Source organism: Loa loa (assembly GCF_000183805.2).
Source record: "Loa loa unplaced genomic scaffold supercont3.180, whole genome shotgun sequence".
Lineage (NCBI taxonomy): Eukaryota > Metazoa > Nematoda > Chromadorea > Rhabditida > Onchocercidae > Loa > Loa loa.
In genome coordinates, this window is record NW_018108360.1 from 7,675 (window position 1) to 28,780 (window position 21,106).

The window sequence follows — 21,106 nt, forward strand, 5'->3', positions numbered from 1 at the left end:
AAATTTGTCCTCATATCACTGAAACAAAGTAATTGGAATAACCTGACGTGTAAGTGAAATGTATAAGCTAAATTTGATAAAAATTTAAGCATCGTATTTTTCTTTTATTTTATTTTTCTGTTTTTTTTTTTCCTTTCTATATCATTTCGAAATGTATTCATGTATTTGATACATTTAATGAAATTTCTCATTTCTCAAATTGAATCTATCAATTTACATTATGATATCATCTGTACGCTTAATATAGATGTCATTTGTGTGTTTATCTCCAATACATAAAACTTAAAAAAGTTGCTCGATAATTTGATGAATTTCACCAGTCTATCTTGATGAAATTTCCTTAAAATGGCGAAAGATCACGCATTTTTCTAACATTCCTACAATGTATATCTTTCATCGAACTCCTACACCTTCCGAACCGATATGCCTAATAACAGTAAGTTTTGAAGTTTTCGTAAATTTGTAATTGCATGATATTAATCGGATAACAAGTTATACATTCATACTAGAAGCTTAACGTTTACTATTACCGTTACGTTACAATACCATGTCATGCTAACTTTCGTATCTACTTAAATCGTTTAAACGGTATAGTTACACAAACGGATCACTTCCTTACTTTTGATATATCATTTCTCATTGTTAACTATCACTTGTTACTATTCATGAAGATATATACTCATCCAATCAGTTGACACAAATCATTTTGACTCTTCGGAAGTTGATGCAAATGATTCGGTAGACTTGTAACCCTTTCCTGAAAATTCATTAGGCTAATTTTTTTTTTTCCTTTTATCCCAACTAAAAACCACGAGGAAAAGGTGTCTTTTTCTTTATTTTATATAAGTGACCCGTTAAAATGGCAAGAATTGTTCTACAACCCTTGAAATTCCATTTCTTTTTATCCCACACAATGAAGCCAAATTTCTTTTAAATAATACACATAAAACTTTACACACATTTCAGAAAAGTTCTTTTTTTTTTCTCCCTCCTCCTCCCCAAGTATTAATGGATGTCAATTGTATTGAAGATTTATATGACAGTAAAGGAAATAGAAATTTGTTTTTTCTCATTTGTGAAAAAATCCTTCACAAGGAGCAGAATTTTGGGAGAGAACGGTAACTTAATCTTTCACAAATTATTGCTATTTGAATTTTTTGATCTTTTCTAAACTATTGTTTTATTTGTTTTGTTCTTCCTTTTTTCCTTTCCCAGGAAGAGAAAAAATTCCGGAAGGTACGTTGTGTGTTGTTTGCTCAGATTTGGCTAGCGGTATCCATTATTCGGTTGCTAGTTGCAATGGCTGTAAAACATTCTTCCGACGTGCGCTTGTGGTACATTTTTTCGAATTTTTCCCTCTCTCTTTGTCTGAAATAAAGAACAAAACTACAAAGTTTGAAGTAAGTAATCATCTTAGTTTTTTGATATAATTCTTGCAAAATTTATCTAAACGATGTGTATTGCTCCTTTCTGTTAGGTTTCTATGAAATTTCCTTTGCTTCTTTTTGGTGGGGTGTATGAAATTATTTTATTGTAAGTGATTCAAATATAAGCGAAACTTCCAATTTTTCAGAATAAGCAAGCCTTTCAATGCCAATTTTCCGACGATTGCATCGTTGATAAATGTAAGTTTTCGTGTAACATAGCTGATCGATAATTTCTCAACCAAAATGCATATTCGATAAAAGTATCCACTGCGTTTCGAAAAAGGGAATTTGTTGTGTGTTTTACATGACATACAGACCATTTTCCATAACTAGTTAAAAGATAACATTCAAATTTACAATTTCTTTCATATTTTGGACTATTTTTTAGCCGTACGATGTGGTTGTCGAAGTTGTCGATTAAAGAAATGTTTCGAAATGGGAATGGATCCAAATGGTCAGCCACGGTTATCGTTCAGATTGTTACTTTAGTGTTACTAATTTTTAGAACTCTTGTTAGATATTGTATTTTTCAATATTGCCAGTATTGTCTATCGATATTTCTTCATGTATTCTGGAACATATACTATTGAAATATGAAATAAGGTTTAACAATTATTACTGTTTCATTCTGTCGTCGAGTAATTATCAACTTAGTGATGTTATTGATATTTTTGAGAAATATAAGAGCTATCTTCATAAATTTAATTAATTATAGCAATCCAACACGATAGGGACAAGATTCGTTATACTAAACGTTTGAAAAAAATGAAAGATGCAAAACCATCTGATGGCAGAGATAATCTTAATGGGAAGTCGATGAGGGAAGAAGGAGAAAACAGTCCCCAAAGCACTCTGTATGATTTCTGTTCTTCCAGACTTTGTTTCAGTTTGAGTGCCATTGAATCGTAAACTTAATTTTAATTTGAATCGTAATTTAATCGTAAATTTAATTTTAGTTTGAATGCGTTTTAGTCGTATTTTATACTCTCTACACCGATAATTTGTTCAGTTCTCTCGATGACGCAATTGCAAGTCCATCGTCGAGCTTTGCGGGGCAGAGTTTGGGACCAGCTAGTAACGGGCCTTATTTCGATCACGATATCCAAGATGTACAAGTCAGTTAACTTCTAACATTATGCAGTATACATTATCGATATTTTCATACTACTTGTTAGAGTTATGTCATCAATTTTTACTGCAATACTTTCGTAATCAAATTTCGGATGCTCTTTTATCATTACCTTGTACGAGTGTTCGAAAAAAGAAAAATATTTGTTAAATTATTAATCACTGAAGAAAATTTTAGGTTTGTTACTGTGTTAATGTGTTTTAGGCTGAAATGTCTGGTTTGCTTTCTGATCTGTTAAGTCTGGAACACAAACTCAACGGTGTCCGTTATTCGAACAAATTTCCTCCTCATACTTCGGCTGCGTCCTGCATGTACGATAGACGACTTTTGGACGACGAAGCCTGGCTTTCAGCTTATACAGTCCCAGTGGTAGGTTTTCAAACTTTTTCGTTTGGCCGTTCGAATTTTGGACATCATCAAAAAAGGTTGAAAGTATCGGAAGGATTTCCCCACTAAAAAGTCTGCTTGCACCATTCTAAATGTTGCTGAGATATTCTTTGTGTCCTTGGAATCTTTGACAACTATTTAAAATGTGTAAAAGTTTGTTAGCAGAAATACCCAATGGAAGCTAAAAAGTGATAGGTTGTTGTTAAATTACAGCAGTCCGTTACAACTCCGATGCCCTGTGATCGTGGAAATATGCGCGCATGGTTTGTGAAAGATCTAACATTGATGATTGAATGGGCAAAATGTATTCCACAAATGCGACAACTTCTGCTTAACGATAAGGTAACTTAATTGATACCACGCTTTGGATCTGACGTATAAAAATTTCCCATGAAGCTATTTTTGATTTTGCTAGTATGGACTTGCTGTTATGCTGATGAAGATTACAGTTCGATAAAGGATGATAGTATAATTTGATATTTTGGACTTATTTCACGTCTTTTTAGTCATTTACTCGGTGGTTTAAAGCATTGAATAATGGCATTTGGTATGATCTTTAACAGATGAATTACCATTAAAAGAATTGCGAGTGTATTATAATATTTATAGCTAGCATTGATTAAAGCATTTGCACCTGTGTACCCGCTCATTCAGTTAGCTTATTATTCATGTAAATATGAAAAAAGTCAGTCCTTAAACAGTTCTTTGGGAAGTTTGTTAGCAGTGTCGCCGATGTCGAGTACAGGTGTGTTTTGATTTGTACTTTTTTTCTTTTTTGATTTAATTATATTTTATTGAATAAGCTTACTTCAGCGTCAGCAAGCTATTGGCCACCTAAGGAGTTTTAAACAAGTAATGTAATTTGCTATAAATTATGTTTGCTATGGGGCTGTGATAAATTTCCGTCATTTTTCGATTGTTAATATTACTACTTGTTTTCCATAAACCCATGCATTCTACACTTTTATAATGACTTTTGTTATGTTATATCATAGTGATATTATCACTTGTGGCTTATGAAGTACTACATTCTGTGATGGAGATTATATTTCACACATGGAGAAGTAAATTGAATAAATTCTGCACAAATTCAAGGGAATTGTAAGTTGCACGATTTTACTGTTATGATATTATAATCACAGGGTTATCAGTTGAGTCTAACGGAGCAGTCGATGAAGCCGTGAAGGTTGAACGGTTGTGGTATCCAGATGGACGTTTTCTAGAAAGGGAAGATGTAGATGGGAGTAACACATTCAATAGTGGGTAGGGAATTTTTTCAATATTTTCTAGTTCATGAGCTTTTTTCTTCCACATAATTTCAAAGTATATTAAAATGAAGCGAATTTATTCATAGTATCTATCAAGATATGAAATAAACCTTTCAAAGAAAATTCCTGTATTCTGTGGTGGCATGTTATATAGTTCCAGGAAAAAAATTCTGCCGATAAATGCTCTTCTCATCGATGGTGTATGTCAGCAAATTCTGCGGCTCAAACTTTCTGAAAGTCATATGGTTTTGTACAAAATTATGCTGTTTTTCAATCCGGGTTAGTATTTTCATCCAAATCTTTTTATTTTTGCTATTCTTTTTCAGTGAAGGCAGTTTTTATCAAAATATAATTGTTGCATTTTTCTGAAAGGAAATCTGAACGGTATTAAAAATTTCGGAATAGTTTCACATGTAATATTTTAACCTGCCTTTTCTATTATGCTTCAAGTTTCAAGTGATAGTGATTGAATGAGACATGTTAGTTGTAGAAGTTAACTTTCAAGTCTTGCATCTGCTGTTTTCGTTACAGATGCTGACGGATTGTCTGTAAGAGGAAGAGTAACTGTGGGAATGGAAAGGACAAAACTTTTGAATTATCTATATGCGCAGATCATACGTGATCGTATAGGACGACAAGCCACCGAGCTCTATTCTAACATGCTCATGATGACATCTACTCTTATCGTTAGTTTTCTTTCTCTTCCGGAATGTAAATAATTGGGCATATGTTTAAATGCTTTTTTAAATTTTATTTCTTATGCTGGTTTACATTTAGTTAAGTTTCAAGTTTTCTTGATACATCACTTTGGTACATTTGAAATATATCTTCGGAAAAATGTCTTAAAAATTGGGGAAAAGAAAATAAACGTTTATAAAATTACGTTAGAACAAGGAAGCAACCAGAAAGACATTCAAAAAGCTAACTTTTTTCCTTTTTTTTGTAATCTTGACCCTTCCAGTGCTCATAATTTTTATAATCAATCCTTTTTTACTGTGGCCATTCCCTGACGATCATTTGGTTGATCTTTGCTGTCTTAAATTTCGTAATAGGTTTACTTTGCAGAAATTCGTGCGCTAAAATCAAGGGAGAGATTTCGTAGATTTATTCTAAACTTTTCTTCAAGTTGTGAAATTTAAGCTTACATGAGGCGAAATTTTAATTTACAGCAATTCACGATAATCTTAATTACAGCGTGTTGCCTCGTATTTGAAACGTACCTTCGATATATCACATATATTTGGTCCTGCGGACGACTTGATTGATCAGCTGATTATTGTTGGCTTATGATTATATTCATGTAAAAGAAATATGCTTTACTTTGTTTTTTGTCTTTGGTTTTGTCAGGACCAGGTCACTTTAGCTATGTTTTTGGTACCACTACTATATTGTTGTCACTAAAATGAATTAGTTCACTTGACCCATCGTTTAAAAAAACGATTGAAAATTTGGGAAACAAATTTTGCACTACATGGTTTCCCATTTTCATCTATTGGAATACCGGTAGTTTTGTTTGCAGTTTGTTTTTGTTTTTCCTGAATTCCAGGTGGATGTTTTCTTTTTTTTTTGCAATTTATGACATTTATTTTCACCCCATACTTTTTTCCCTAAACATAGAACGGAACATATTGAGAATCAAACGGGTTTCTGAACTGTATTCTGTGTATGTCCTCAACTCAGGTTGTTAAATTTAGACAAATTTGTTACTGGTATTATTCCTTGTATTACTGCTACAATAACCGTTACAACAGCATCAGCTACTATACTAGCACTAGCATTATTTACTACTTTTCTTTTGCTGTCACTGTTACTACTACTACTACTACTACTACTACTACTGCTACTACTACTACCTACTATTATTATTACTCCGACTACTATACTGCTGCTGCTGCTAATAACTGTTATAACTATGTTGCTTCTTTCAATTTGGTAGTATGATGATTTGTTTCGTTATCTCATTAGTTGGGTTTTACCACGAAAAAGATAACATCGGTACTGCTTATGTACTTTACTTTCATTGCTAGTGGGATGAAGGGCTGTCTCGGTGATTCTATAGAATCTTTTCCTACATTTCGTCTACGGTCTTTTTTTTAGAAGATTTCCGTTTTTAGGATTGTTTTTAAAAGGAATTTCTTCCATTACAGAATAATTATGGGCGAGATGTATGAATTTAAACTAGTACACTGAAATCTTTTCATTTTAAAATTTTCACCAGTTCCAGGGACACACATTTTTTCCTTTCTTGACATCGAGTTCTACATGTGTATTTCGGGAATGAACACGATCGTTTATTGTCGTTATTTTGATTTATTTCAGTATCTTTTTTTTTCATATATTTATTTTCTCGTTTCTTTTTGCTTTCATTTCTCATCAATATTTGTTTCTTTCTCTCGGGGATTGTTCCTGGGTTTAGTTCAAATTACTTAGTGTTACGAAGTCCAAGAAGACATTCATTGAATATTAGTCACCTGGTGTTCTAAATAGTAACTACCTCTAGTGTACAAATTTTACTCATACGAAAGCTTTCAAATAACTTAAAAGGTTTTGGAATTCGATGATCACTTCAAAACATTACAGCAGGAAAAAGAAAAATTGCTACAAATGTTCCTTTTGTTTCTCTATTATTCCTCTGTGATTAAAAATTTCGGAATCCAACGATCACTTAGAAACATCGTAACATGAGAACAGGTCATAAAGTTTTCTTTCCATTAATATATATTTGTTCTCATGATTTTAGTCTTTGTTTTTTGTTTTTACTTACTACTGTTGTCTTGATTTTCGAAATTGACGAAGTCTTCGCTATGTGTTTCAAATTTCCGGTAAATTTTAGAAGTCTGCCAGGTTTTATTTCGATTGGGGAATTCAGTGGAAATACTCGTTGGTAGCTGATATACGAATTTGAATGGAATTAGACAAACTGTCATTGTTAGATCCTTTCAGGTTGATACATTATCAAAGCATTTGCGTTGCACCCAAATGTTTGAATCTTAATCTAATAATGGGAACCAACCAATCGTCGATTATTCGTCCAGTTCGTTACACACACCGTATATGTTTCCATTTTTGTTTTGCCTTATGATCTGGCTATACTAGTGAAACACGTTTACCGAGGATAATTTTGTTTCGTATTCTATGTTCACTCTTCTGCTACCCCCACTTTCATTGTCTTGTTCCCAAATTGTACAATCAAATTGAAATCATGAGGTTGTTTTGACGCGGGTAAACTGTTTTGTATTGGTGAATCATTAATAGCACATGCAAATGGCAAATGCACACTACGCCAACAACCGTATTGAAATAAAATACTGAAGTAACGCTAGGTTATTCAAAGGGAATATAACTTTGCACGAGTACACTAACGAATGTAAAGACTTTGTGAGGGATAAATAGATCTGGGTTTTTTCGAGGTTCGAGGACTGGTATACATGCTTGTGTACATTCTGAGATCTGTTCATCTCAACTGTGCCAGGTTAAAAACATCTCTTCATTCGACTGAAAAACCAAATACAACAACACCGAACATCCGCTATTATGGTAATGCAAGAGAGACGATAAGTTTTTTTGCTTTGCCGTTTCAGAGAATTTTCCATTCCTTCAAAATAACGTACTTTCTCAAAACCACATCTTCAGTTTTGGTTGCAAAATGCCAGGAAAAATGAGGTGCATAAAGGGGGGTGTATATCTAAAAATGCAGAAATAAAGATCCAGGAGACTGCATAATTTCAGTGCATCATTAACTGGGTCCTTACACTTCGAGGGCAAACATTTCCCACAACTAACGAGTAAATTATGAGTTAATGATACATTAACTCCAGTGAAAACGAAATCAAAACAAACAAAACGAAAATCAACGAGAAAAACGAGGTAAAACTTCGGTAAAAATGGTGCAGCATCTCATTCTCTCATAATATAACACAAGGATTTGCAAAGCACCGCTCAAAACAATGAAAAAACAGAAAAAGTTTTAAAAAGGCTCATTTTAAAATTGAGCTTGCATGGCTGTGTGAAAGAAATACATTATCATTTCAAGTACAATAATATACACACCAATTACCCATTGTCTTTGATGAGGAATATAGCAGACAGAAGCACCCTGCAGCGTACTACAATAAACAAATGATTCTTCATAGTGCCAACGCGCTGCAAAATAAAATTCTCGCCGCAAAAAATTTTCAAGATTATTAATCACGATAACAATTTATCCCCACTCGGAAATCATTATTCTTCATAATCATTAATATTATCACTATTATAATTATTATAATAATCATTATTATTACTATTACTACTATTACTATTACTATTACTATTATTATTATTACTATTATTATTACTATTATCATTAATGCTATTATTATTATTATTATTACTATTATCATTATTATTATTACTATCGTTATTATCATTATTATCATCGTTACTATTATTATTATTATTATTACTATTACTATTATCACTACTATTATTATTATTGTCATCGTTATTACTATAAATTCGGAGGAATAACAGACAACAGTACCGATATTTGAATATTTTTAAAAATTTACAAATATAGATTTAGTTATCTTCAAATGCTAGAGAAGAAATTCAGATATTCAAATTGCATGAATAGAGGAATAGATGGAAACAGAGAGAGATAAAGAGGAAAGGGGAAAAACTTGTACAAACTAATGGACTGAAGGGAAAATATTCGAATAACAAGAAAAAAAAAACTATGACGCTGGTCCTAAAAATTACGTTGCCAAAAATCGAACGTTTGTTAATTAGCGCGGTCCTGCACCATTTACTACCTAAATTATGAAAATGAATACGTCAGCAATTTCCATTTTCTTGACTGCTACTTATTACCCGTTAGTTCATTCATCTTGAATACATTTATTCAACGCAGGAAAGTACGAGGTTGCTTTAAAGTTTTATGATTTATCAAACAGTTCGTTAGAAAAATAAAGGAAAAAGTATGTTGTCATCCTAAAAATGTCAGCTCGGACTCCCAGATTTCTGAAGTGCACGATGACGTTAAAATCATAAGATGGAAACACTCCCACGGATATTTTCAAGGATTTGGCAGTCCAGTTACGCGGGCGACATAAAAACACTGACGGACAGATGGCTACACACATATACACATTTCATCTCACAACCATGATAATTTTATTGTTCCAAATCTACTGTCATATTCCACTTTTCATTATTTTCTACTCTCCAATGTCAAAATAGTACGATGGAATTCGGCTGAGAGTAATTTCAGAAATTCTGGCAATAAAAATACCTTTACTGTGCAGATGGCATATTGCCGATTGATGCTAGTATCTCTGCCACCTCCAAATCATTTGGACAGTGTTCCCTGTTGTTCGAGCAAACGTTGTCATAGTTATGCTGCGTCGTTAAATCAGGGAGCTCTTTCTGCAAATCCGGAAAAGTGGGCGCCGGCACGCTTGCATTCTGCAATGCAGCCATAGAAAGCGGATTCCACAACGGCGTGGTGATAGGTGGAGGTGGTACACATAGCCCTGCTGAACTGGACTGCATAGCGAGCAAGCGAATATAATCGAACCACTGACCGATATTCAAATTTAAATCACGACCAAGAAAAGGATTAGGAGGAAAGGTTGCTGGGAAGGAGCAGTTCGGTAAGGTGAACTGAGGCTGCGCCTGTGGCTGCAACTCTTGAAGGTTTTGATGCTGCTGCAGTCCACCATTTGCTGGGATAACTAAATCTGATGACTGCAGCTGACTTTGCGATACTGGAACACCCGCAAGCGTTTTAATATAATTAACGTAACTCGAAAGATGCTCCAACGATACAGGAGGAGGTGATATTTGCTGAACTTTTGACTGATACTGCATGTATGCAGCAGGGTCCAGCTGCGAAACTGCCGTCATCAAGGCAGCATCTGATAACAAAGAACTGAAACTAGGCAAATTCTGTGAAACTGCTCCAGTAACAGGTGCATTCGCCGGTTGAGTTGGCTGTAATGTGTTTAGCATGTCGGGTTTCTGCAACAAGTGTTGGTATATTGCTGCAAGTTTCGCATTTTCCATAGCTGTAGCTTGCCAACTGTCTGTAAGTTCTGTCGTCATAGAGGTATTTGTCCGCGGTTGTGAATTCAGATTTGCTGCAAAGTTCGACTGCTGCTGCGACAGTATCTCTGTGCATAATTTACTTCGTAGCAATTCCGATTTCGCACAGCAGATAGCTGCAGCAAGCTTCAATTTTTCCAATACAGAATCAGATTCGACGGTATTAGGACAATTCGATGGTATTGGGATAGATTCGACGGTATTACGATTCCCACTCATGTTGTCAGCAATTTGGAACTGTTGAGTCAGAAAATCAGAATTAGTTGAGGTGGTAGTTTCTGATTTTATACGAGGTGGTGGAGTCAGTAAAGGATTTCCTGAAAAAATAACAACCACACGTCAGCAAGATGTCAACAGCTTTGTTATCCGTCAATTTCAAGAACTAATATGCATTCACCAACTTAAATATAAAACTATCAATTACTGACAAAAGCAGAACAAAATGAAGTGATTAACATAGTAAGAAATGCTTCTACCATTTTCCTTAAGTCTTGTTTTTCAAAAGATATAACCTGTCCAAACAGCGCCTCCATTATTAATTTGCGGAGTACCTGCAGCGAGTTGCACGTCAACAGTTTTCTTTTGCTTCATTGCCATCACCTCTTCTGTAGGACGAACTGATAATTCGTCAGCTTCCTTGGGTTTCTGAAAAATAAATATTTGCAGTTCAAGAAACAAAAAAAAGTGGCCTACGGTAATGGTTCCCTCTGAAACATGACACTTAAAGTATGTTGTAGAGCCATATGCTCCTGACTTCTCATCTACTGCATAGTTAAAGAGACCAGAATAAGGAAAACCTAGGAAAAGCCAGAAAAAAAAATTACTTTCGTAATTTTATGATGTTCTCTCTGAACACCAGTACCAGCATTAGCTTCAGCATATATTCGTTTTCGCTGAATTAGCATGTCTCCCACGCATTTCTCTCCGAATGAACGCATCATTTCGGAAGCACTCAACTTGACCGACTCATCGACACCATATTTTCGCATAATTGGCACATGTTTAAAAGATCCATCCTCGTCAACGACTTCGTTTTCAACGACAATTTTGGCATCTCCAACGTAATTTTTGATGCCGATGACTTGTTGCATACCAGATGTTTTAAATGAACTCATGTGCTGCTGCTCTGGTCCTGTGTGCGATTTTGGACTTGATGCGATAATCATTTTCTCACTAATGAATGGCTCTACTCGTGCTAAATAGGTGGGACTTTGGTGTCTATTAGAGTAACATGATTGTGCTTCTTTTCCATTAGTCTGACGATGTTGCAGCTCATTTGAATCGTTCAACATAATGAGATCACGTCTGAGATCTTCGAGTTTCAGTCCACTCGAACCTGTTACAGTTTTATTTAAGCAGTGATTTGAAATAAGCGAAAATTCGAAAGCAGAATGAAGTAAGACCGAATTACAAGGTCTTTCAAAGCCAAGACTTCAAAAAAGGGGAAATAACCGGTTCCAAACTGGCAAGAATACATTAGGATTTCTAATCCGAATCTTATCATATTTCGAAAACTGGAACATTCCGAATTTGTAAAGGAAAGAAAAATTTTGACAGAGTCCTTTAATTGTTAAAACTTACTCTACTAATTGACTCTCATTTTGTAACAAATGCGCTACTTTACATTAACTAGTAATCGAATTATATAAAATATCAGAATGTTCTCCTAGAAAATAAATCATTGACAAAGAGAAGTAATCTTTACAAATTAATTTACCTTGAAGCATTTCTTGAACAGGTGTCGTGCTCAAACTCTTTGTTCCATTTCGTGAATATGGAGTGATCTGATGTAACGTATCAGAGCTTAACGCCTGAATTGAGAAACATAAAGCTACCGCAAAATAAAATCTTGTCACCAGGATGCAACATTTAGACTATTTAGATTTGAATACAAAGTGTTTCAATGTAGAACTGTTAATTTTTCTTTAACAAATCAAAAAAATATTCGACAAACGCTGCTTCTAGAATATTGAATATTCAACTAGTACGCTAGTCGTATAAACAAAACGATCAAATTTCCCACAAAAATAAATGCCTTCGAAAGTTTGTTGATACTAACGGATCGATATTCCGGTTCCGAAGGACAGAGTTGCAAACGAGAACGCCCATCTTTTGCAGACTGACGAACTCTGAACGTCGCACCACAGGAACGAAATTCTGGTCGTGACGACACGTCTGTAATTCATATTAACTTCAACCAGCCACCGAGTGGCTCAAGCAAGATGCAAGATTATTTCATGGTTATAACATTAATTCACTCAGAAAACCCATGCATAACATCAAAAAGAACTATCTGCTGCGAATTAACTCCCTTATCGACCACGTGCTGAAAACTCGCTAATCGACCCTGTGCTGAGAGCTACTATCAGGGCCAATGACACAAGAATTTAGTGTCTTATTAAAAATCTTTTCACTATGAAAATAGTTCACGGTATAAAAAAATTATGGTTTACACAGAAATACTACAACTCTATATATTGTCATTATTATTTTAGGAAATGACTTCACATAACAGAAGTTGCAACTTCAGCGTTAAAAAAAAAACAATGGAATTCATATTTGCTCTAAAAAATACAAGGATTCAGCAGTAATAACGTGAATGCCTTACTTTTCGGAGAACAGGGTGCACTACGTGCAAATCTTAGCATATCTTCATGTAATACTTTGTTATCCTCCGTAGAGAACATGGCGATGTCCTTTTTTAAGTGACGACTGTTACCTAGAAATAATAACTTACTCGCTTGGCACTGAGAGACTAGGAAGAAATTATTAAGTATGAATTACCCATTATAATCTTCAACGAATTCCTTCACGACCAAACAATGTGGTAATTAGCAATTTCTGTCTCTATGGGAAGATAAATGCATAACCCTGACGTGACGTACAAAAAGATTAAGCGTTTAAGAAAATATAACTGGAAAGAAAGCAATGTATCAGCTATAATTTTGATTTATTGTATCAGGACTAATAAGACAAAGTAATTCCAGCAGTCCTATTGAAGTAAATAAATTGGAATAAACTGGGAATTGCAAAGCTTGTTATGGTCAATTATCTAACATATTTGGTGTTATATTTATCAGTTCAAGGCCTTTTTTTCCTGCGATAATTGTCCAAAATAGTATAATACCATAACTATGTCGATATTCACGCATAGTATTACCATCATTACAGGAATTGATTACGAGAAACAGAAGTCATAACTTTAGTATTCAAGAAATAATTTTACGGCTTTCAACAGACGTGACAAAACAAAAATTAAATATTAAAAGTGGGGAAGGAATAAACGGTGATGGAATAAGGTATAGGGAACTGTCTAAGTCTAAAGTTAACCTGAAGAAATGTAACTTCGTGGGTGGTATAGCGGAAATATCGCTTCAGCGGGCGGAAATTGTATGTCGGCGGATGGATATGTACCTGAAAGATGATAACCTGTTGAAACGATCAAACTAAAATTAAAATTGTACCAAAATACAAATCCGTACATCACGAAAAATCACGCTAAATGCCGTCCCAAAATTAATAGCATGCCGCAAATCCTACTCTCACCTACCGATCCGAAACAACCGCTCTTGACGTCTCCTATCTCGAAACTGATCCTCGTAAATCCAGACATACCCATTCATACATGCCCAAGCTTCATGCAAATTCCCGGTACATAAGAAATGTGACTAATCACAGATGCAGGAAGTAAGAGGCAATCATATGCAAATTTTAATCGTGAAAGAAATAACACAAAAAGGGTGCAGTAGAAAATGCTTCCAGTACTTCATGCAAATTTTTGACAAATAAATAAGCCCAAAGCGACAGTAAGGAACAGATGGGGATGTACTCTATTATTTGTTAAGAGGACTAAACTCAGAAGATTATGGAGATTTAGAAAACAAATTAAAGAATCCAGAAAATGCATTGTGACTAAAAATTCTCAACCAGTTTTCGATTTCAACACTGCTAAATTCTTCCACGTCACAGACCTGTTCCGTATGATCTGGCCCCACAGTTTCCAACGAAAAGTTACTATTCATTCGAAGGGTCCAACCTGATCTGTTGTTCTGTTATTTAATTCCAGAGCTATATTACGCAATCATTACCGTGTAATTGTTAATTTTAGCGGGAAAAGTTCTCACAGCACACAAAAAATGAAAAAAAAATGCAAAGCGCACCACTCCATATTTACTAGAAAATCAAGAAACCTTTCTGCTAATACAATGAAATAATGATGGTTAAAATCACGAAGAAATTCTTTTCCCATAAATTTGAGGACATCACTCATACCCTTGTCTTCCTTAGGTGGAGAATTAATTCAAAAATGTTCGCGAAATTCATACCTACACAGTAATTAGAACTACCACCTGCATTCGATCTTGCCATGCTGCATCTGTTATTAGTGCCGCTGCTGATGATACTACTACCACCGCTGCTACTGTTGTTGGCGGTAGTGATGCTGCTATTTCCATTGCTACTACTACTACTACTGAAGAAGCTGTTGCCATTATTATTGCTGCCACTACTGCTGGTGTCGCCACTGTTCAATGCCAGGATTTCACACATTTCTGTGTCAGCAATAAACTGTCGATCGGCGGCACGAGAATCTGTTTCAATTCTTTCTATTTCGGATGCTAAAACTCATCTCGTTTTTTCGAGAAAATTTATGCAACATTCAAGCTCCATCATAAACATTCATATAAATTTCCCTGAAACCAACATAAAAAAGGACTCATTTGTAGCCAGCAATACAAATTCGACTAAAACACATTCAACCCTTGCAGGGTCCAACCCGAATTTCTGCAACCATCCATAGTTAATGGAACTAACATGATCCAACATGAATATACCCAGTTACCTTTTTCTGAATAACAAGAAGGGATGTACTGACGTGTACTGTACAAAAAACTTAAATGTCCGATAAATGACCATCTTGCATGATGAAAATAGCAAGAATTGGCATAACCATACGAAAGTAAAATTGAGGATGTCAAATAATGCAAATCACCGTAATTTTTATTGCGTATTTAGTAATTTTATGCAATAACCAAGCATAAGTCCCACCTATTTCCTAAGTTACACGATAGAGAAAGAAAAACAGAACGACTGTAATCTTATTTACAAAAAAAAAAAACTGGAAATTTTACAACGTGCTTTGCTAAATTTTTTGATATCGGAATTACCATGTCATTATTATCTAATCAGTTGCTACAGTGTTGAAATAAGATTACCAACACTAGTTGGTAATATTTTATTCATGATTGTTATGATCTGAAACAGGTAAAAAACATGAGTACCTATAGGAATCACAGTGTACTCAGCAGGTTCTGCATCGTTATCCATTACAAGATTCAAAACTCTGCAACAATGTTCGTGTTAGAATGTAGGTGATTTCAGGAGCAGAGAACAGAAATATAAAAACAGGAAACGCCAGTTGAACAAAAAACATACCAATAACTAAGATGCTCTGTAACAGCAATCACCAGGAACAGGAAAAAAGAATGAGGCCATATTTTACCGATAAAATCACAAAAATCACTTACTTGTTACCCTTTGACAATTTTGGTTTCCTCTTCTTATAAGCCAGTTCGACATTACGCAGAGCAGCAGATGATTCCATTCTCCAAAATGAACCTTTACCAGGTTCTTCCTGAGAGCGTGCGACCTGAAATTTGTTTCAAACCTTTGTTTTCCTCAACTGCCTTTGATTGAAAGTCTTCCAGCAAACTTCTCTGAAAACAAGCCGGCAAAAGTTATAGCAAAAGATGTATAAGCTATAATTTACTGAAATAAGGTCAAATTTTCGAAATATTCAGAAATAAATGGTCACTAACCTTCACAAAATATCGATTCAATGAAAGGTTATGGCGAATTGAATTTTGCCAACCTTTATCGGCAGAACGATACCACGGATAGCGGCTTGTGATGTAGTTATAAATACCTGACAAAGTCATCTGCTGATCTGGTGAACTTAGAATAGCCTGAACGATCAACTGCGCGTATGAATATGGTGGTTTACCATCCGAAGCTTCATAATCTTCTACAAAATTCCCAATCGTAATTAATGAACCAAAAATGGTGAAGTTTTTTCAAAATACCTTTGCAGTTTCGATCAGAATCTGACGTCGGAATTGATGTCGATGATCCAATGCTGACACTAAATATATATTCGTATCTTTACAACAACGCAATCGAAAAAAAAAGGGAGTACAGATTCAAATCTTTAAAAGAAAGGGAAGAATATTTAAGGTTCCTGTAGATACTTCGCTGGTACTTTGTTGCAGTATAAGAGTAAGATAATTTTAGGAGACTGAACACAATGAGTCACTGATCACTTGCTATCTAAATAAAGATCAAAGAGTGAAAAGACAAATCTCGAAACAGCAATACTACATCAAAAATTAAGCGAAATTAAGCAACAGTTAATGAACTTGCTTTGGAAGAACCAAAGAAGTAATGTTAATAAAATGCCTTAAGAGCATAATGAATAAAAACATATCAATCCAAAATAGAATCAAACTATACTTCGCTCCTGCGGAACTATCCGAAGGTGTATGAGTCGATTCGCTGTATTCAGCTGTCGATACACCAGTGTTTTCGCCCGTATTAGGCTTATCGGATAAACAAAATGTCTTGCCTGATTCTGCAACAGCAAATGCAGTTGCTTTTTTTCTAGAATCGAAAGTTAATGATACGTTTACTAGAATGTATTCATATTCGTCTACATTTTCTGAATATAATTTTCCTGCACGATTTCATTGTAATACATGTAACTCGAATACATAAAATTCGTTTTCAGTTTGGAAAATCATGCTTATTCTCTTAAATTTATGAAAGCTAAAACTTCAGTACTACTATCTCGGTTTATCAACTGACAAATCCTACCTTCCATACTCCCAGGAGTGACGCCCTGAGATGAAAGCATAGCCGCCAAGGAAACTGCTGAATCCACTTCATTTTCTGTTATCCTAACGAAAGAGTCAGGCGAATTCGCAGTCCCAGATAGTGGTTCGATACCACAAAACAGCATAACAATATGTGTGGAAGGAAAACGAAAAATACAGCTGAAAATATATGAAATACAGTTACCCATCGATAAAGATGCTTGCTCATTCATCGATATTATTTACTGATACAATATTTTCAGTATATCGTTCTAACGGCTAACATTATCAATAAAGAGATTCTGATACTTTATTGGTGAATGCATACATACATACATTTTGGATGATTCGCTTAATTAAACCTTCCAATCAATTTTATGCTAATTATCGCCAGAATGCTTCCATCCTATCAGCCAATCTTTCCCACATTCCTAAGACGTTTACCAGAAACATTCAAACTAAAGGTTCATGCGACCGGATTCATGACTACTTTATCCATCAAATATCTTACTTCCTGTGTTTCCAATAAAAAATAAGCGGCCAACAAACTACATAAACTACAGAATCATATAAAACAACGAATTCTCATCTCAGTGACTGCTGCAAAAAATTAAAAGTTAAAATACAGGAAAGAAGTACAGATGTTTGTGTTTGTGATATATATATTTGTATGTATGTATGTATGTGTGTGTAAATGTATTTGTGTATGTGTGCATCTATCTATCTGTTCGCTTTTAGCAATGTGTATGATGTAAGAATAAGGTGTAATAATGAGCTGCACCATTATTGTAAACACTGCCTTTAGATCAGTGTTTCGCTCAACAATCCCTAAAAATTATCGAACATTAAGCAACTTTCAATTTCAATTTTTCATCCGTCACCCGTTATACTTTTCCTCATCATCATCATCCACTCTCGTTTTTACTCGCTTTCAATCCTTACCTCACCCGTTTACAAATAGGTAGATTTTAAACCTGAACAGCCTAATAATTGAACAACGACCAAACAACGACTTCGAATTTCACCAACAAATTATTTCACTTTTCTCCCTAGGTTTTTACTGATGAATTTATCCAGATCTAAACTTTAAGAAAACTGGACGGGAATTTCTTTTACAAGAATTTTGTAAAAGAATACATTCATTTTGCATTGAAAAGAAATATTGTAGCTACGGTTAGAAGACAGCTATTCGTATAACAAATGTCAGATGGATATAAGGTGCGCTAGTTATTTGAAAACTACAGAAATTTTTAACAAGTTCAATATCACTGTAGGATTTCTTTTTGCACCAAAATAAGAGACTATAAAAAAAACATCTTTAAAACCAGGATTTTTTATAATTTCCCAGTTGTTAAGGTAAGGAGGAAATTTTCATTAGAGAAAAACACCTAAGTTCATAAAGTTTTCTAATGATTCCGGAATCTTTCAGTCAATAAAACTGCGCGATGATCGTTGAACACAGTGATCCACGACACTCGTCCTAATTAAAACATTTTACTTGGTTCTACTAGCATGCAACACCTACATTTAATGGAACCTGTAACTGCAGTATATCCAATCATCCAATGCATATTTCGAAGATTTTATGAAAAATTTATGAAGAACCCAACAAGGAGATTCCCTAATCAGCATTGTCGATAAGATTTCGTTTATTCATAAAACGACAGCTCTTTACCGTTCTGGTCTAAGCAATTTGAATTAAACCTAATATCTGCGAAATCTACAAAATTTGTTGGTTTATTATGTCAAAAAAATTTAATTTTTTGAGCGAAAACTTCCATTTTGAAAAACCACAATACCAAACACCAACGCAATATATAAATCCTATTGATCAAAAACCTGCTGAATCACATGCAACATCACTCAGAGGAGTAACATATAACTTTATCCAGTATTGTAGCAATCAACAGCGGATGCATTACACTGAATGTTTAGATAGCTTTCCTACTATTACTGTTGCTGATAAATCAATACAAACCTAAACGGAATACTTTGAGTCCGCTCAGATCGTCCATACATAATTTCATTGACGAGCACTCCGTTTTTTCCATTTACTTTGATATTCCATCTATTCGGTTGACCAGTATAATACAGAATGACGTGACACCTGCTTATGTAGTTGCTTTCCTGAAATAATGCTACTTTTTCTTTGGAAAAACTACTAAAGCTTATTTTACTTAAGAATACCAATTAGAATCTTGAGAAAGACCGAAAGATATTAACTATCGTCTGACTTAAAGGTTAAATTTTAAAATTTTCTTCCGGATTTCTGAATCCATTCCAAATAAAGTACCCTTTAGCATGCAACCGGTACAACACTACCAATCCTCATATAATATTGTACTACAAAGAGAATTTAGGATTTGCATAAACTATAATTTTCAATTTACAAGACGATAATCCGATGAGCTTTTCCTGTGACGAGTTGACAGAAGGAAGAGAACTTTGAAAACGACCTGGACGACAACATCTGTAATCGAATTTGCAGAGTCTCGGCCAATAACCACCACCTTCTTTGAAACAGCGAATGTTCCGCTGGGACTCCGAATAAATGCCAACGGATAAAAGGAAGGTTCACCAATCCATTCAACCTAAAGATGGATTTGCATTTCAAATTTCAAATTATCTATAACTTTGTACACTTCGTGCATGTATTTTGAAAAAAAGAGGATTTCAAATCAAAACAAAAAAAAGAGCCTTCTCAGAATTGTCCTCCATTTTCTTCAGCATAAGCAATCCACCGGACAAGTTGTTTGCGTGAATTTCTAATAGTTCTCTTACCGAAGGCACTCTCGCTCTGAAAACAGCCACATTGAGACGATGTGTAACTTTTTACAAGCGAAGCATAAAAATTTCATTGGAAATCCTATACAAAATTTAAAATAATTCCGATTTCTGCGATGGACAATTGAAAGTCAACTTCGAAATAATATTGGGAAATATATTATGGATTTTGCACACCTTTTCCTTTAAATTTCAGCAATTTATTAAAAAAAATAAGCCATAATTTCAAAAAGAACAATTCTAATCATGTGAAAAAGGTCAGTACTAATTGATCAGAACATAGATTTACACTGTACCAAACTTCACTTTGTGAAAATAAGTTTGTCTGCAAGACTACACAATGATGTTCTTAAAAATCACGTTAGTATTCCACTGTTTTAAATGTAACAGTATGAAAAAGGGGAATAATGAAACGGTGCGACTGCGTAATAACCCGACTCTGTGGCAACCAAACATCTGGTAAATATACCGAATTTTTCGACAATAATTACTGATAATAGTAATAAATAATGGCGATAGTAATGATAATTAGCAATAGTCTGAAAAAATAATTAGTGATAAACGACAGCGATAATAATTAGGAACAGTAAATATTACTGATAACAATAACAATAACAGTAGTAATAATGGTTAACAATAACAACAGCAATTAAAAACAATAACAATTAACGTCAATAAAAATAACAACAAGAATAATCAACACCAATAAATAACGATGGCAATTATTATTAACAATAATAGTAATTAAAAGCAAAATTAATAGCAAGTAATACTCAAAATAACCGATACCAGCCGGCGATGATAATTCACGATAACCACTGATTATCACCACTAATTAGTTAATGACAATAGACAATGAAAGTGATCAGTATTCATTAGTAGTTAATAGTAACTGTAATTAGTAATGGCAATTATTATTATTACCATTATTACTACTACTGTCATTATTGTTATCATTAACATTATTATTATTGTTATTATTGAAGGTAATCAACAGTAGTCATTGGCGGTAATTTAATAACAAAAATAATAACTAATGATGACAATAATAACAATAACAATGGTGATAATAACAATAATAGCAACAATAATGGCATTGATAATAACGGTAATAATAATAGTAGCAATAATAATAATAACAGCAATAATAATAATGATAAT

General features: G+C 34.2%; 2 protein-coding genes across 2 annotated transcripts; one reads left to right on the forward strand and one right to left on the reverse strand.

The window, feature by feature from the left end:
- Nucleotides 1-297: 297 nt before the first annotated feature.
- LOAG_03407 (nuclear hormone receptor family member nhr-40) lies at nt 298-5,619 on the forward strand. Its single transcript, XM_020446311.1, has 13 exons — nt 298-436; nt 1,216-1,334; nt 1,574-1,625; nt 1,816-1,881; nt 2,143-2,281; nt 2,437-2,542; nt 2,761-2,925; nt 3,157-3,285; nt 3,553-3,688; nt 4,086-4,206; nt 4,372-4,490; nt 4,743-4,897; nt 5,406-5,619. The coding sequence occupies exons 1-13, from the start codon at nt 424-426 to the stop codon at nt 5,499-5,501; spliced, it is 1,416 nt and encodes a 471-aa protein (XP_020303329.1). The 5' UTR covers nt 298-423; the 3' UTR covers nt 5,502-5,619.
- Nucleotides 5,620-8,839: 3,220 nt separating this feature from the next.
- Nucleotides 8,840-19,879, reverse strand: LOAG_18033 (forkhead box protein; the record flags this gene model as incomplete). The annotated part of the gene is made up of 18 exons (XM_020450703.1): nt 8,840-9,004; nt 9,484-10,612; nt 10,808-10,940; nt 11,120-11,631; nt 12,013-12,106; nt 12,355-12,470; nt 12,904-13,014; nt 13,626-13,709; nt 14,621-14,911; nt 15,575-15,636; nt 15,821-15,942; nt 16,112-16,317; nt 16,376-16,434; nt 16,803-16,920; nt 17,163-17,341; nt 19,140-19,288; nt 19,618-19,752; nt 19,847-19,879. The coding sequence occupies 17 exons, from the start codon at nt 19,877-19,879 to the stop codon at nt 9,486-9,488; spliced, it is 3,531 nt and encodes a 1,176-aa protein (XP_020305581.1). The 3' UTR covers nt 8,840-9,004; nt 9,484-9,485.
- Nucleotides 19,880-21,106: the final 1,227 nt, after the last annotated feature.